Below are 16,302 nucleotides of genomic sequence, written 5' to 3' on the forward strand. Positions count from 1 at the left end.
GAGTATTTGCTCTATCAAATAGTGTTATTGTGTTCTCAGAATATGTTGTCATTTCCATGGGAATAAATAGGAGGTGTTACTTTTGATGTGACCAGCGTTGTAAGTGCTCTGCTTGTCAACTGTGAGTTACAAAGCACTTAACGAAGAGGACAGTATAATTATTTTCATTTCCCTGATGGAATAAACACATAGTCAGGACAAGCTACTTGCTGAAGGTCATGCAGTGGGGTACGAGCAGAACAGTGAAAAAAAACAACACGTTTTTTTCTGAAATTGTATCCTTTCTAACTGTGCCTGTGCTCCCAGATATCCAAAACGTGGGGAACTGACAGTTGCCACAGCTACTTGGCTGCAGAATGCAAAATGTCATGGGAAGTTAACTGTGGCGTGTGCCCCCTCTGCTGTACAGCAAATTGTGCACCCAGTCACAGAAAATAATCACAGAAAAGAAGATGCTGGTGTGATGGTGGGAGGAGACTTCAGGAAGTCTCATCTTTTGCATGTATGTGAATACATACAACCGTATACGCACATACAGACACACATATATAAAGTGTGTGCATTCACGCTCTGTGTATCTCTGTTATATTCAGAGATCTGATAGAATGAGAAGTTTTTCCTTTGAGACAGAATTTGATACTCTGTTGCCTCTGTTTTCTTGTCCACAAATGTCATTTTTTCAACTAGGCTTTGATGCCGACCAGATTGCTGGAATAACTGGAACAGAAGAAATAATAAGCATCAGATGCTTCAGAAATCTTCCTTAAAGGGGAGGGTACGCCTGTGCTTGGTACATCCCATAGGTGTAAACTGTAATGCAGAAATATTGTCTGCACATTATCTATGCAATGGTAGCCCACTTGATTCACATAGTAGGGGAGATCTCACGAGTTGAGATCTGCTTGCTTGAGCATAACATTAGCAGTCATAGGAACCATAATTTTATACTGTTGTTTATAATCCATGTCAAAAGAATAATTTGAACATATACAAAATTATTTTAGGAAATTAAGATTTCTTATTTATCTGAGAAAAAAAAAAGAAAAAACAACACAACAAAACTAAATTATTTTCCTACTTACTGGCAAAGTCATTCCTATTACATTACACATTTTAAAACTCACATCTCATTCAATTAAGATTTCATACCATTGACAAAATGATGCTGTCCTGAAAAAAAATATTGCAAAAGCCACAGTATACATGCCATAAATAAACTGCAGGATTTCCAGGCTTCAAAGACTGAGGACAGAAAGAGACTGTTTAAAGATTCATTTGTACATTTCTTATTCAGTACATTTGCTGCATTCACTAACAACAAATACATTGAATCAAACAAAAAGAACAGATTTAAATGGCTATGGAAAATGTTTGTGTTTTTTTTTTCTCATCAGTCTATCAAAAACATAAGAAACCCCAGCCCCAAACTAACATAAATACCATGTTCTACCTCCTAACCTCATGTGACATAAACAAGATGTATACTGCTTCATCACAAGTCATGTTCAAACGTTAATGCACAGGTTATCCTCGGTGGATCTCAGTAGATATAATAATGCTCCCTTAAAATCTTACACATTTATAGCACATTTTGTAGTACAAAACAAAGAACATTTGCATGTTCTTCTTTTCTATAAACAATTTTAAAATCTGGTATATACCTGGATGGAAACCAGATTGAGCTCCTTGTATCACTGTCACTTGGTACTGTCATTTGTATGTCATGTGTTGTTTTCTGTTGGATCTTGGGCAGCGATATGGGCGGCCAATATACAGCCAGCCAGAAAGGAGGAAATGCATTCAGTGAAAACTGTGTAGAAGGAATAAGTAAGTCTTCAAAAATAAGATTTAAAAAAAAAAATCTTTGTTCCACTACAATGAATGGAAGTTATGAAGGAGGGTTTAAATTGTTACCCATGATCACAGTGTTAAAACAAACAGACAAAAAAACAAACTATACACATGCTCCAGTATCAAAAAATATGCTTAAATACGATGTCTGCACACAAAATAGACACTTTGAACTCTGCTATCACAGTACAGTTACAGTCTTCTCCATACATTCTGAGGGCTCGTTCTACTGTATCTTTTGGGGCAAACCAAATGAACGAACAAAAAAACCATAACATTCTCAGACCAAGAAGAGTAGGTATATTTGTACAGCTGAAAGACAGTCCAACTTATAAAAAACTAAGAAGAAGCTATACACAAATGCTGAAAGAAGGACACAGCCATTTAGACGTTTAGCTTTTACTGACCCTCTCTAGCTGTCAAAAACTTGAGTTTATTTACCAACTGGCAATGCAAGATTAGAAGCCTATAATTTTATGTACATACGTGTCACATTCTGCTCTGTTCTAGCTGCAGAAATTCAGAGTAGGTCTGGAGAAACCAAGATAATTTCTGTAGACTGTTTTGATTTGTAGCCACAGACAGACATGGGTGAACTGTGGGCTTTCAGTTTGGTGACCATACCAAACCTTGGTAAGGATAGAGAGGAAGCAGAGGGGATGGAAAAGCATGAACCAAACTGAAATAATTCATTTTTTTCTTAGTGCAGGCAGGAAACATGGAGAAAACTTGTTTTGGATCAATAACAAATGAAATGTATCAATGCTTTCTAAAACTTCAACTCCTTTGCTTTTGGATGAAACTTTTCACTAAATTCAGTCCTAACTGATGAATGCTTCTTGTTCCTAAAGTTCAGTCAATTTATTATTTTTATTTTTTTTTTTTTCACAGCTTTACTGTGCAATAAACAATTTCTACCCTGCAAATAACAGTGCAAATATCTTTTCTCTTTGAAATCACAGGCAGGCATCTTGCTAGATTCACTGGGACCAGATGTCCTCCTTTTGTGGAGGTTTGGTAGCCAGGTGTCTTGCAGAGACACTCAGGACAAGGAGATATGGCACACAGCCACTCTGTGTTGGAGTCTCAGCATCACCAAAGACTGTTTTTGGGGACTCGGGCTGCTGAGTAAATCCTCGACCACTATTATGCGTATTCAGGGACTCTGACCATCTCTGGGGCTTATAGCCTGCTTTACCCCAGCTGGAAGGTTGCATCATTGGCACAGCCCGGATTGCACCCCTTGTACTCCAGAGGTCACTTTGGTGAATATACAGAACACTAGACTAAAAGAAAAGTGCACTATTTTTTCCCCTTAAAGATTCTTCATAGCAGTACTAAAGCAGAAGTTATTAGGTGTTGAGCAGAGTTTAAAACCACAGAACACTCAGAGGAGACCTATTTAAAAGTTGCCTGTAGGTAACAATACACAGACTTATTTGTAGTCTGGCTGTCTTCACAGTATACCATTGTGCAACGTTTTTGTGGTTGCAGTTCAGAGTCCCAGTCTGACAAGTAAAAGGAGAAGCATAAGTCACAGCGCCAGGCTTTGGTTTCCAAAAGCTACAATTAATGCATTTGCAAAACGCAGTTGATGGACAGTTGTTGATTGCATCCAAAGCTTCAGACAAAGCAATACAAATACTCTGTATTGCTGATGGTGTGGACTGCTATAGGACAACCGTAGCCATTTCTGCCTTCTATAGATATGTTGTAAACAGCAATATCTAAAATACTAATAGCTTCATGTATAGAAGTATTACATGTAACATGTGCTGTTTATTTGTATAGAGACATATGTGCTGCTCAGCTTTGCTAATTCTACACACATATCTGGGAGCTGAGTAGCCTGGATTTGCTTCTCCCTCAAGTCTCGGTTCCTTTGTAGCATTTAAATTAATCACCACACTGTGGATTTTGAATGTTTCACTTCAATAACTGGATTTGGTAAGGCATTAAGTGTAAACAAAGTGTGTACAGCAAGACTGGAATAGCCTCATTACAATGTCACAATGGGAAACATTTCATTTTAGAGCATAAAAATCCATCTTTCCCAAGGTACGCTGACTTTCCTCTGTTCTGGGATCTGGAGAGATTCAGATGGCAATAAAACTTTTTGCATACCTGGTGCTTTCATCAGCGCTGACAAAGCCATCCAGTGTATATTTGTGCTATTTACTTACACCAATAAGGCTAACAGGCAAGTGGTAGAAAGTGGTACAGTTTTGAAGACAAACGGAATAGGGCTATTTAGTCAAGAAAACAATATGGCAATTTCCAATCTACTAGTCGGTGATTAAAAAAGCAGTTTTCTACTGGTATTAACAGTGAGAAAATACTGGTGGACATTGTGTCAGAGGTCCTGAATGTATGGCTTGGTTTTCACTGAGGATCTGGCACTGCTGTCAGACTGCTGATAAATCAATGCGGTTGGCTGAATTGGTGCTTTTATCCCAGGTGTTCAGCTTTGTGGGGGTTGTGCCTGGCCTGTTCCCACTCATCTAAAAAAAATAACAGTGAAAGTAGATTTATTTATTGTGCTAAACCACTCTTGTCTGATGAAATAAAAGCTTGAAAGGATCTATTTACATTACACCGTTGTCACAGAATCTTGAAAGCATATTCCATAAAGGATTTTTAACAGTTATTGCCAGAATCTACGCTGATTGGCAGTGATTGCTTAATAATACCTATCACTTCAGAAAGTCTGGCTCTTTATAAAGACTAATATATTTTGCCTCGAGGCAATCTAAGCAAAGCTGGAAAAGCATACACAGGCATTGATTTATTTAAGAGTTTGTTTCTCAGACTTAGAAGTAAAAGTATCCTATCAAAAAGGCATAGTCATAAGGCAGATACATTGTCAAAATGCCACTTGAATGCAGAATGTGAAGTTCATTACAAGTGATGGAAATGGTCTCGTTGAACCACACTCTGGAGTTGGTAATGCCTGCTTACTTTCATGTGGTAGTTTACCAGGAAGTAGATTTCTGTCCTTTGCTTTCAAAATATGTACCGTAGCTGCAATATAATACTTGCTGATTCCACCTCTGTTCACTGTGCACTGTTAGGTATCCACACACCTTTTTGTGTCCCATTCTTTCAACAGAATGTGATGTAGAACCCTTTCAAGTACAGTAGGGAAAAGAAAGGACAAATACTCACGATGTCGGAATTGAAGGGTTTTACATTGATGTTGCGAGTCGAGCTACTGGTGAGGGACCACACCTTCGTTTTGTGCTTAAAAGCAGCTCTGACCTGTGGGAGGAAAAAGTGGTGTCAGACAGAAGATTTATTTTGAACAAAGTTGTGTGTATTTTCTCAGGTGCCGCTTATGATTACATCCTCATTAACCTTCCCTCACATTAACGTTGCTAACAACTACATTATGTACTAAAAACAACAGTCTGCTCCTACGCTTTTATTTACACTTATTTTATTTTTCAAGTACTCACAGATTAAATACAGAACATTTTATAACCTCATTATGTCTCATTTCTCTGGCAGTATTTTCATGCTATCTGGGTTATCCCAGCCTCCCAGATGTCCAAACTATTACTCTTCATCTTGTATGAATGGAAAAATATGTAAGCATACATTCTTTGTATTTGCAGTCCTTGTAGGAAGGAGCACCTTTGGACAGGCTCTCCCTGGTGATCTTGCAGCCCTGATGGTAAACAGACACCTTGAAGACATAAGCCAGCTGCCAGCCTGCCTTTCTCTTTGCTGCTTGTGCATTTGTTGTCATTGAGCACAGGGAACGGAGCTCAGTGTTTTACGCAGCTGCTTGGAAATATCTGTAGATTTTTGCTTTACAGTGTCTGAGTTTTTCTTCTGTGGTAAGAAGGAAAGCATTCTCACAGTTTAGCTGAAGTATTTTAGGGATGCACAGCATACAGCAAAGCCAATAGCACCTGCTCTCCAAGAGTGCCAGTTCACATTTGCTGTACATTAACTGTTTTTAGAGTATTCAAATCCTGAAGTGTTACTGACCTTCATTTCTCATTGGCTTTCTGGAAAAATGCCCAAGATTCAAATATTTGTATTTGATATAAGAAGTGATACTTGACAGAAGGAAAAAGGCTTTCTAAGTGTGGGGTAAAACAGGATGAGGATGTATTTTACTTCCTTGCCTTTAGCCTGCCTGCTTAACTTCATTTGATTGCAATGAAGATAAAGAATTTCACAGTCACTCTTGACTCTGTGAACTGACTGTAGAAAAAATCACATCAGTGCTCTAAGACTGGATATGTTGGTAAATATTAATAAGCCATAATTGATTAGTGAAACATCTCCTTGGAAGAGCTGGAGTGCTTTTGATGCATAGAAACTGAACGAGCTATAGGGCAGAGCTATTCCATAGCATCCTGATGGAATAGCTGTGGAAGAATCAGATCTGTGCAAGTATTCCCTAGGCAGTGCCCACTGTGGCCATGTGAGAAATGGTTTTTGTAAGAAATTTTCATTATCAGTAATACATGTTGCTGAGGATTTTCTGCTGTGTGCTGTTGGAAAAGAGGATGCTGTGAGCTGTGGGCCAAGCAGGGATGTCTCTGCGACATCAGCTCTGCTTTGGCTTTATCCCAGCTGCTTCGAGACAGCCTTTGTGTGAAAAGATGCCTCTTGGTCCATTGTGAAAACCTCAGCTCCTAGCCAAGAAAAATACCTGGAATATGTTCTACACTGTTTGGTTTCCCATTAAGAACTGCATGAGCAGTCTCCTAAAGTATGTTTTGCTGAGATTAATGCTTGTTTCCCTCTATGGAACTGCAGATGAAACAAAGCCAGAGGCCCCCAAGCAGGGACTGCCAGACTGAGTCCTGCTGCCACTGAGACAACTTCCCTCAGAGCACAGCCTGTGCCCTGCTCAGCCCCTCCAGCCCCTGGGAATGTGTCATTTATTTAATCTTAAGATGCCTTCACTTATCCCTTTTTGAAAACTCTTCTTTGTTAAATAACATACATGTCAAACATGCGTCAAAATGCTGCAAATCAGTAACAGCAGTCATACCAAATTTGCTAAGGCCATTTTGTAACGTACCTCTGAATTCAGAAGACAGTGAAACAGGAACATGAAAAACCCCTGAAACAGAGAAAAGGGTCAAGGGTAAAGAATGGCTGTGAAGAATGACATACTGTAATTGTAATCTCTCACAGCACTGTGTAACTATAAACACTGAAAAGTGGGATAAATTTTGCCCACCATTAAACTGGAGAAACATGCCACATTAGGTTCCTATGTAGCTTGCCTAGACCTTTTCATGTCAAACTCTGCCTCTGAAACTTTGGGGTTCTGCAGCCAGAATTCTTGTCATGAGTTACATGAGAATATTTTGATTGTGCCTGAAAATGTAGAGGCTGAGGGAAATGCTGCAGAGAATTTCCCCAAAGAACTTCAATAGAGTTTATTTTCTTTTTGGTGAAAATTTAACCTTTTCTGATCAGCCCATCAAGAGCTCTGTGACCGCCTTTCTGTGACCATAGCAGTATTTGTTCCTGATGTAGCAAAGGGTTTATTAAAGTTAACATTTTCTCTCACTTCGTAATCATCATTTAGGAAAGAACTCACCTATAGATTTATACCTCTACTGGAAACTGTGTTTAATGCTAGGCAGATGCTTGCATTCTTTCCCAAACAGAACTCTTTTTCCAGATCTGTGTCTCAAGAAGTCACGTCCTGCTTTGTGCAGCGTGCAGAACAGATTCCTTTTCCTCTGTATGCTGCTCCCAGCAACTTCTGTTTGTTTTCAGTTATTCTTGGTAACGAAGCCTCAAACTGACACAGAAGTTTTGTTCTAGTAAATTTAAAACAAGAATCTTGCCTTTACCTTTAAGAATCCTGCCTATGATACCTAGTGCTAGAAGGGTAATCTGTTGCTCTATCTCACTGTCTAATTTATTTAGCTCTTGATACTGGAAACACTAAGAAATGGGATGAAAGTTCTCTTTATACAGAGATTAAACAGTTGGCAGCACTGTGTGGTCAGCAGCACTTAAAAGACACAGGAAGGAATATAAAAAATCCAATAAATGAAAGCATGTGAAAATATTGTTAATGATCCATTTATTGCATCTCAACAGCAGATCAGTAGCCACAACCTTTCCAACCAGATACTTACTTGCAGTGAATTGAAGACGGCAAACATATACTGAAATATTAATGTGTGGGCATTGACGGCCAGAATCCCAAAGATCCATGAGCTTCCCAGGATTGGTAAGAGAACTGCTACAGCTTTAGCTGTTAGTCTGAAAGAGAAAATAATGAAACGAAATGTGATGAGATAGTTAAACTTCAGGGAAACGCCAGGGAATTTATCAGTTATTTCTTGGTTGAAAGGCGGCGTGTCTGTAATAATGTAAAAATTCCTTCAGTGGGCTGGTCTCTTAGTTACTTGTTGCTCATCTATAGAAATGGGGATAACAGAAGCTTGAATACAGATTGAGAGAGTAGGGCACTAAGGGTGCCAAGGAAGGGATGGAGAAATTCTGCTGTAGCTACTGTAGTTGTACCTTCAGTTTACAGTGATATATAATCATCTCTTCAGTGAGGAACAATAAGCTTAAGGGTCAATTGCAAAGGGCCAAAACTGAGAACAAGGGCAGTATCACACGGAAAAGAGTAAAACCATTATGTAGTATATCCAATGTACATTCTCTTACTAGCAAGACAATTTGGTATTGCTCTTCTGGAAAGTGACTTGGGATTTTTAATCACCGCAAGTGGAATGAAACATTATCTACCTCTGCCAAATGCAAATCCTGTAACACCACAGAATTATTCTGCTTCCTCTTTGCTTTGTCAGAGTTGATTCAGAGAAATGTATGCCAAATACTGAAATAACTTGTGTTTCTTGGAGGTGTCTCCTGATACAAGTTCACTCTGCTTAGCTTGGATCATTTGGCCAATTTTCAGTAAAAGATGATATGACAGCTGAAAATAGAAGAGCACTGAGGAAACAAGAGGGGTTTTTGGTTTTGCCTTAATGAGCTGTGCTTAGGATGTTTGTTATAGTGGAAGATCAAAAGAAACTGAAGAAACTGTAGTATTCCAGAGAGCTGTATAATCACAGAAAGCTTTTTGCAGCAGCTGAATTCTGAGGATCAAATTCTGTATAATTTGGTTCTTGCATTCATTTTCTGTTTTCATATGAATATTGCAAATCTCTTTCTCTCTACCCCAGAATACTACACACCAACGTCCAAGAAAGTCAGGCTCAACTCATGAATTGAGTTCACTAAATTAGTGCTTATCCTACACAATTGTCTTCTTGTGAAGGCATCGGAGCATCATCTCTGATTGGTGCTAACAGATGGCACTCAAGTATTGTACTTTTTTTGTCTGCATACACCCTGTAATACTGAGTGCAGTAGTGCTGTAGTGATGTCCATACAGAATGTTTCTAGTGTATTCACAGAAAAACGAGAAGACAAGAGGGTTACGCTTTGTAAGTCCTTGCTAGAGGATGTTACAGGTGTCCAATACATCCAATAAATTCATAGAAGACGGTTCGTTGTGGATTGTTAGATGATTTAGGATTGTTCGGGTGTAGGAAGATTAGTCTCTAATCTTTTATATGCAGAAAAATGGGAGTGTGTATTCAGAGAAGAATCGCTTTGCTTGACTTTTATAGTAGGAATCTGTGGTTGGACCAGTGGTCCATCCAGCTTAAAGCAAGATGGCAGTCCTTCTGTTCTTAGTTTAATCCATCTGTTTTTAGATTAAGACAATAAACACCTTAGTTACTGTTTGCATCAATTGAGCCAGTAAAGGCAGGTGTGAGATAGAGCAGGGCCAAGTGACTCACAATGGAGTTGTTATTAAATTGTCTCTCACTTTTTCCCAGTAAATGCCATACACCTGCTTCACAGCACTGAGCAACCCAAAAGCATTTGTGATGTTTGTCCACTCTGTAAGCTCTCGAAGCTCCTCAGAGATCCCACAAGGCAAGACATGTTTGCTGTCAAGACACTACTAAATAGACAGCCTGGTGATATTCTGCCTGTCAAGGATGAGCAGATGTGCAAAGAACCTTTGCACACCCAGGCATTACATTTCAGTGACAGCTATCAAAAGACTCTTCCTCTGCAGCAGCTGAGTACAGTGTTGGTGGCACAAAATAGAAAGCGTGGGGAAGGAAACTGTCCCTGCTTGCAAGGCAGATAGATGCAATATTTAACACAGTGCTTATAAGCATGTACTTAGCTGTTGTAGCCCATAGGATTTAAGCACATTCTTAAACTTAAATATGTGTTTAAAGTATTTCATGAATTTAGTCTATGGTACAATTAAAGATAAAGAAGGCAAGAGAGCAGTAAAGGGAGCACAGGAGAGGAGAATCTAAAAGCCTGTCCAAGCTCACATAAGCTCAATTTCTCAGAAATTAGCAGATTTTTATTTATCTGGAAACACACAGTGTAGGAAGTTGTTTCAGGGAGATTAATGTTGTATATGAGCCATTTAGCCCCTCATACAAACTGAAGTAGAGGTTTGGGATAGCTGTGCACAGAGCTGCATAACAAGCAATCGCTTGCAACAAACATAAGACAAATGAGATTGTTTCAATTCAATGAAGAAATCTTTTAATTAAATACTTAGATCCAAGACATCTTGTTCATTTCAGTGACCTGAGCACTCACTTCATTATATCCTTCATTAAAAATCTGTGTTGAAATACTGCATAGGCTTCAATTTTATAGGGAAATCTGGGGCAGAGAAGAATCAGGTATCTATTATTTCCCTGTATTGATAAGTATCTTAGTGTCCTTGGCCATGACTGCTTCTGCACAATTTAATTTCATTCTGCAATGGGTTTGTTCAGCCAGAATAGTGAAAGAATACAAGAAAGCCTGAGTTCTCTTATTTAATTACAATATGCATTTTAAAAGACACCATTTTAAAGCAACTAAGTGATAGAAGAGTGTTTTCATGAATCAAGGATGCTTTCTTTTTCTCTGTTAAGATTTAAATTCATCACCTCAGCTGCAATAGAAGGCACATGCTCTACCAGGGAGCTGCCACAGATCACCTCCTGCAATAAATGCTCTGCAGAAATATCTGTGTGATCCTACACAGCCTCAGGAAAATGCATCTTCACAGAACTCAGAGCAGACAGAAAGGGGAGAATGAATGAGCACACAGAGGATGGGGTAGCTACATTCAGACTCCATGATGGTTTACAAGTCCCTTGTAACCCAATGCAGCAGGTGATCAGTATGCCCAGCACAGCCACATTTGTAAAACTCTCTTCATTACAAAACACCTTTTTTCCCTTTTTCAGACGCTCCATTTTTATAAAACTCGCAATTTGGAATATAATTTTCCTGAGCTTCTTTATTACTAGAAATAAGTTTTCATTATCTCTTCTTGAGTTTTAGTATTAACAGTTTCATTCATTGTAATCAGGGGGATAGAAGAGTTCGGTTCAAGAACTTTTAACATCACGAATGCCTTGAATATTAGATAGATAGATAGATTGATAGATAGATAGATAGATAGATAGATAGATAGATAGATAGATAGATAGATAGGAAGATTAAACTCCACTCACTTTTAAGCACAGAGTTCAGCAGAAAAATACAAAATACAGATATATGAGATTTTTCTTGCATATGTATACATTTCATGACTACCATTTAGAAATGCAGCAGAGGGGAAAATTCATTTAAGACCACCTAGGAGTTACTTCTGCCTGAACATCAAGATCTTACTAAGCCTTTTCTTATTTGTTAATTGTTTACCTGCTCTGAATTTCTGTGTAAGCATTGTTAATTCAAGGCATTTGTGAGCTCTATTCACCAAGCAGAGCAGTCAGCTGTGTTCTTCTAACCTTTCATTTCTTCCCCTTACCCCTCCCCTCCCCATCATTGTTTCATTTTGTCATTGAGCTTCAAAAAAAAAAAAAAAAAAAAGTGTAAAATGCTGTGTCAGAATGCAACTAAGGCTGCAAGGTTAAAAATGACTAAAAAACCCCTATGAAATACCAAAGTTAATGTTCCAGCAGGAACATTAATTCCATCACACTGCAAGTACTTTATTTTATTTTTTTTTATTCCCATTTTTCTCTGCTGCATGAATATTTCAGCAGATTAGCTCTAGCACACTAACATGTAGAGCACAATCTCATACATGTTGTGTTTGGAGAAGGAATACTACACGGCTTCAACTGGGCAACACTTAAAACCAAACTCACTCTCGTCATTCATCATTTGAGTTTTATGTCATCTGTGAAATTGGTGACATGAAGAACCAAGACAGTGGGGCAGAGGCAGGTGTTAATGTGCAGATACTGGGGTCTGGTTGAGAGAGGGCTCCATAAACCTTGCTAAAATCTTTCTTTGTCCTTGTGCTCTGAATGTGTTGGGAAACAGAACGGCCTTTTCTGTAAATCTCTCCTGTGTGCCCTTCTCATGCCTTGGCTTTTGAAATTAAAAGCAACACAGCAGCTTGTCTTTTTGCACCTACTTTTTAAAGTTTGGATATTGTTACTCTTCTGCAGTCTAATAGTATAAAGTCTTGTGAGTTTTTTGTGTCTCTGCATCTGAGTACATTGAGTGATCAGCACAGGGATTAATCAATTCAGAACAAAGCAAAATTAACACAAAAGATGTCTTTTATCCTATTGTTATTTCCTTCAGCCAGTGTTTTTAGGTATGTGCCTGTTATTACTTCATAACATAGAAAATTTCTGTGAAACAAAAAAAACTTAAGTCTGATTAAATTTTTATATTCGGTGTACGTGGAATAGTCCTTGAGATATCCTACCTATCAATTCGTGCTGCTTCTAGTGTGGTTTCTCACTCTGACCCTGTACTAACAGCATCTGCAGCTGGACTCAGCATGAGCTATTCTGGTGTGACTTGATTTCCTTACAGTTTTCGTGGCTGTTTATTGCAAAACAAAAGCATCACCAAACTGGTACAGCACAGCACCCATCCTACCATCCCATCTGCAATCCTGACCTGTGCATTAATCAATTATTAGATGAAAAGGAAGTCTTCTGAGTTGGATAATTACTGTAGCTGTATGGAAGTGCTGGTATGTTGGTTTCGGCACCTCTGAGGCATATTTTATTTGCCAATGTCACATCAAGTCATTGCACTGTTAGTAAAGTTTCTGTGAATGTTTTTCCAAGAGCGGAGGTGGACCTCATAGTTTTATTGTATTTGCAATTGGAACAGCTCTCCTCAATTGAGATTGCTCCCTTCCCCTTATTTAATCTCTGCCCTTTTCTGCTATTGCCCTGAGCACACTGTCGATATCTTATACCAGTGCAGAACGACTACACTGACAGCTACAAGAAAGAAATTTCACTGCTTGCAGAAGGAAAATTTTATTACTTCTGTGAAGGGGACCCTTAATTCACAAATCAGTTTTATTGGCTGTATATGAAGAACTAATCCTTTTAAGACTTTGATATCCACTTTCAGTGACGATGCCAGCTGAAGTAAGAATTAAATTCAGACCCATAAACAACATTATATAATACTGGAGGAAACACTGTCTATAAAAGCAAAAAAAAAAACCTTCACAACAATTCATCAAAATTGTTACCCTGACAAATAGGCCTTTTAACTGAAATTTCCCTCTTGTTCTTAAACTCTTTGCTAGCCACTGTCAGCACTATCCTTTATGTAAAAAATAAATGACTCCAAGAGCCTATAACTAACATTTCAGACTAATGCTGAAAAAGGTTGAATTCAGCCTCAGTTTCCCATTTGCTACAGCTATCCCGAGAAGATGCAGCTAGTGAAAAGCACTGTAGAAGAGATCTAAGCTGTAACAGCAGCTGTCTTGTGAGTGAGATGGGGAGTGAGTTTCTCCTTTCCTGTTACACTCCAAGTACAACATGCAGACATTGCACCACTGACCCTCACCAGAAGGCAGCTGCTACCAAAGCAGTGGAGCTTCTTGTAAGTCTTCCCAAAAGGTAAAACTACCTCAGCATCCCATACATCTGGTAAATACGAGAAGTGCTGCCTTTTCAGTCATCTGCCGATAGCCCTGGATAAACCGCAAGATTTACGGCAGCCTTGTTCCCACTGCTTGCTCAGCAGCAGTTTTTGTGGATGGAGCCCTGGTTCTCTCCTATGCTCTGTTCTGCAGTCTTTTCAGACACTCATTTTGCTCTTCTCACTGGAGGTACTGGCTTGTTAGGGAAAATGATCTTTGTCGTTTCATACCTGAGCCCTCTCCTTCAAACAGATCAAGAGAGGTAAGCTCTTGTGTTTCATGGGATGTGCCCCATTCACTGGCTAGGCCAGTAGATGCAGCATTGGCTCACAATATAGTGGGTCTGGGCTTAGATCACTCTTCTGACTATGACACTGCAGTTCCCTTTTTTTAACCAGATCACTTTGACTCCCTGCTTGCTGCTCATTCTCTCCTATTGAACCTGTTCTGCTTATACTGAATAATTAAATATTCACTGGGTCAGAGAGATTAGTTGTGAGGCACCCACTCGAGAGAGAAGTCCTACCTAATCTTTGCTTTATTAATATTTCCTATTTGATATTAAATATTCAGTGGAGCAGGAACTGAAATTCAAGTCTCCTTTCAAAGCCTCTTGAAACCCAACAAAGCTACAGGCATGGCCAGAAATGGAAGTGCCTCAGGAACTTCAGTGCTGAGAAGGCAGTCCCAAGGGCTGGCAGCATTGACTTTTGGCTTCAGCACTAAACTAGGGATTTAGGAATCCATGCCTTGCTAAGTCCTCTCACAGATGAAATCCTAGGATTACGTCCTGATTCTAAAATTACAAAAGAAAAATAACACTTGCCAAAGAAAGTAACAAGCACTTAACTTAAACATGTCCTTCTCTTCAATTCAAGCCATTAAAATAATATAGGGAATTAAAATTTAATATCCATGCAAGCTGGATTTTCAGGGTGAAGATGTCCCCAGGAGAACAGCATTTGCAGAGGGAGTTTTCCAATTTATCTAGAATACACTTGAACATTTCTTACAGTAACTCCCTCATTGCATGGCTGCTGAGACAGCATTCCCTGTTTTTTGGTCCCCAAATCCAATATTAAATCTAATTTTCCACTGAATTTTGCCATTGAGTCATCAATAAAAACTATAACAAGGTATTCTCAAAGCCACATCCAGTTGAGGAGCATTTATAATTTGTTTTGGAAGAGGTGATGAAAATACTACCTGCACTGTGAGGCTTTGCAGCGCAGGATACCCTGTGGTATGTGTGTTCATTCCCAAGAGACAGCCAAAAGCTCTTCTGTTCCTACTGAAGTCAGTGTTTTCTTTTAAAGGTGATTGGGAGCTTTAGCTAGTTAACAGCCGTGCTGCTTTAATCAAGACTCTGTATTTGTGTCCACGTGTGCTGCCCTTCCTGCTCTGTTTGTACTAAAGCATCCCCTGAATCTCAGGAAGAGTCCCCTTTATCCCATAGTAACCTCTAATACAGCAAGCAGCATAAAAAATCCTGGTTAGTTGATGCACAGAGTACCATCACACACTGGCAACTACACAGTCCTATTGAATACAATCATTTATACTGGCCATCAATTATCTTTTTTTTTTTTTTTTTTCCTAAAACTAAGCAGAGTAAGGGTCTGTTTATTGCAGCCATATGTTAATATGTTTTATTAATAGTAAAAGTACGTCTGCTGAAGAAAAGCTTTTGGGAGACTTCAGTGCTTTGTGACAGGAGAAAAATTTCCCAGTGTGTTGTATTGATGGCCATGGCCAGGAGACAGAATAATCAAATTCTCAGAAACCACTGTGGAAGATGAAAGCAATTTAACAGAAAAAGGAAAAGAGCAAGCCTTGACCCTCACCATAGCATAGATTTGTTAATGTCTCAAACACAAACTGTTCTTTTCCATAGTTCTTAGAGTGTTTTGTTCTTCCTTAAAAGCTGAGTCTGGAATTATTTCGAGGGAAGCAGAAAGAAACAGAAAACCAAGACAATCTTACATGATTTCACTTCAGGAGTTCCTTAATAGCATCACAGAAGCACAGTGACAGGGGAGTATGGATGGATTAATTTGTTGTTCTAAAAAGAAAGCAAACTGTAATGTTGTAATGTGTTGGGTCATGTCATCATTAAAGGTAGGTTTGTCTCCAGAAGTAGAACAGACCTCTTACTTTTAGAGTTCCAATGTACAGAGCAAGCACTCAAGAAAAGAGCAGCATTTTCCCTCCCAGACAGAAAGTAAAACTTATGCAGGAGGAATTGTTTCTATCCACATACTGCTAGCAACAAGCTAATCCTGGGCTGAAAAAGGTCATGAAATTATTTCTGTTGGTAGAACAGATGAGCAAAAGATATCAAATAATTAATTGACAAAATACAACCATAAAATGAGTTGTAGGAGCAATATATTAATAGGATAATCTTAACCTTGGCTGCTGCTGAGGCTCTGCATATGTGGAAACAGATGTTCCTCCAAACTCTCCCCTTCTAATATGGACCTAGTGACTAGCTTAACTTT

General features: G+C 38.8%; 1 protein-coding gene across 2 annotated transcripts in view; it reads right to left on the reverse strand.

Annotated features, from left to right (window-relative positions):
• Positions 1-998: 998 nt before the first annotated feature.
• ADGRD1 (adhesion G protein-coupled receptor D1) overlaps positions 999-16,302 on the reverse strand; it is a 112,980-nt gene continuing 97,676 nt past the window's right edge. For both annotated transcript variants that reach the window (XM_015878385.3, XM_015878382.3), the window contains 4 exons: positions 7,971-8,097; positions 6,893-6,934; positions 5,017-5,109; positions 999-4,352 (listed from right to left, as the gene is read on the reverse strand). In XM_015878385.3, the coding sequence (XP_015733871.2) occupies positions 4,257-4,352; positions 5,017-5,109; positions 6,893-6,934; positions 7,971-8,097 (358 nt within the window). In that variant the 3' untranslated portion in view covers positions 999-4,256. The remainder of the gene's footprint in view (positions 4,353-5,016; positions 5,110-6,892; positions 6,935-7,970; positions 8,098-16,302) is intronic.

This window comes from Coturnix japonica, chromosome 9, assembly GCF_054131305.1.
Source record: "Coturnix japonica strain WE chromosome 9, WE-NBRP24, whole genome shotgun sequence".
Taxonomy (NCBI): Eukaryota; Metazoa; Chordata; class Aves; order Galliformes; family Phasianidae; genus Coturnix; species Coturnix japonica.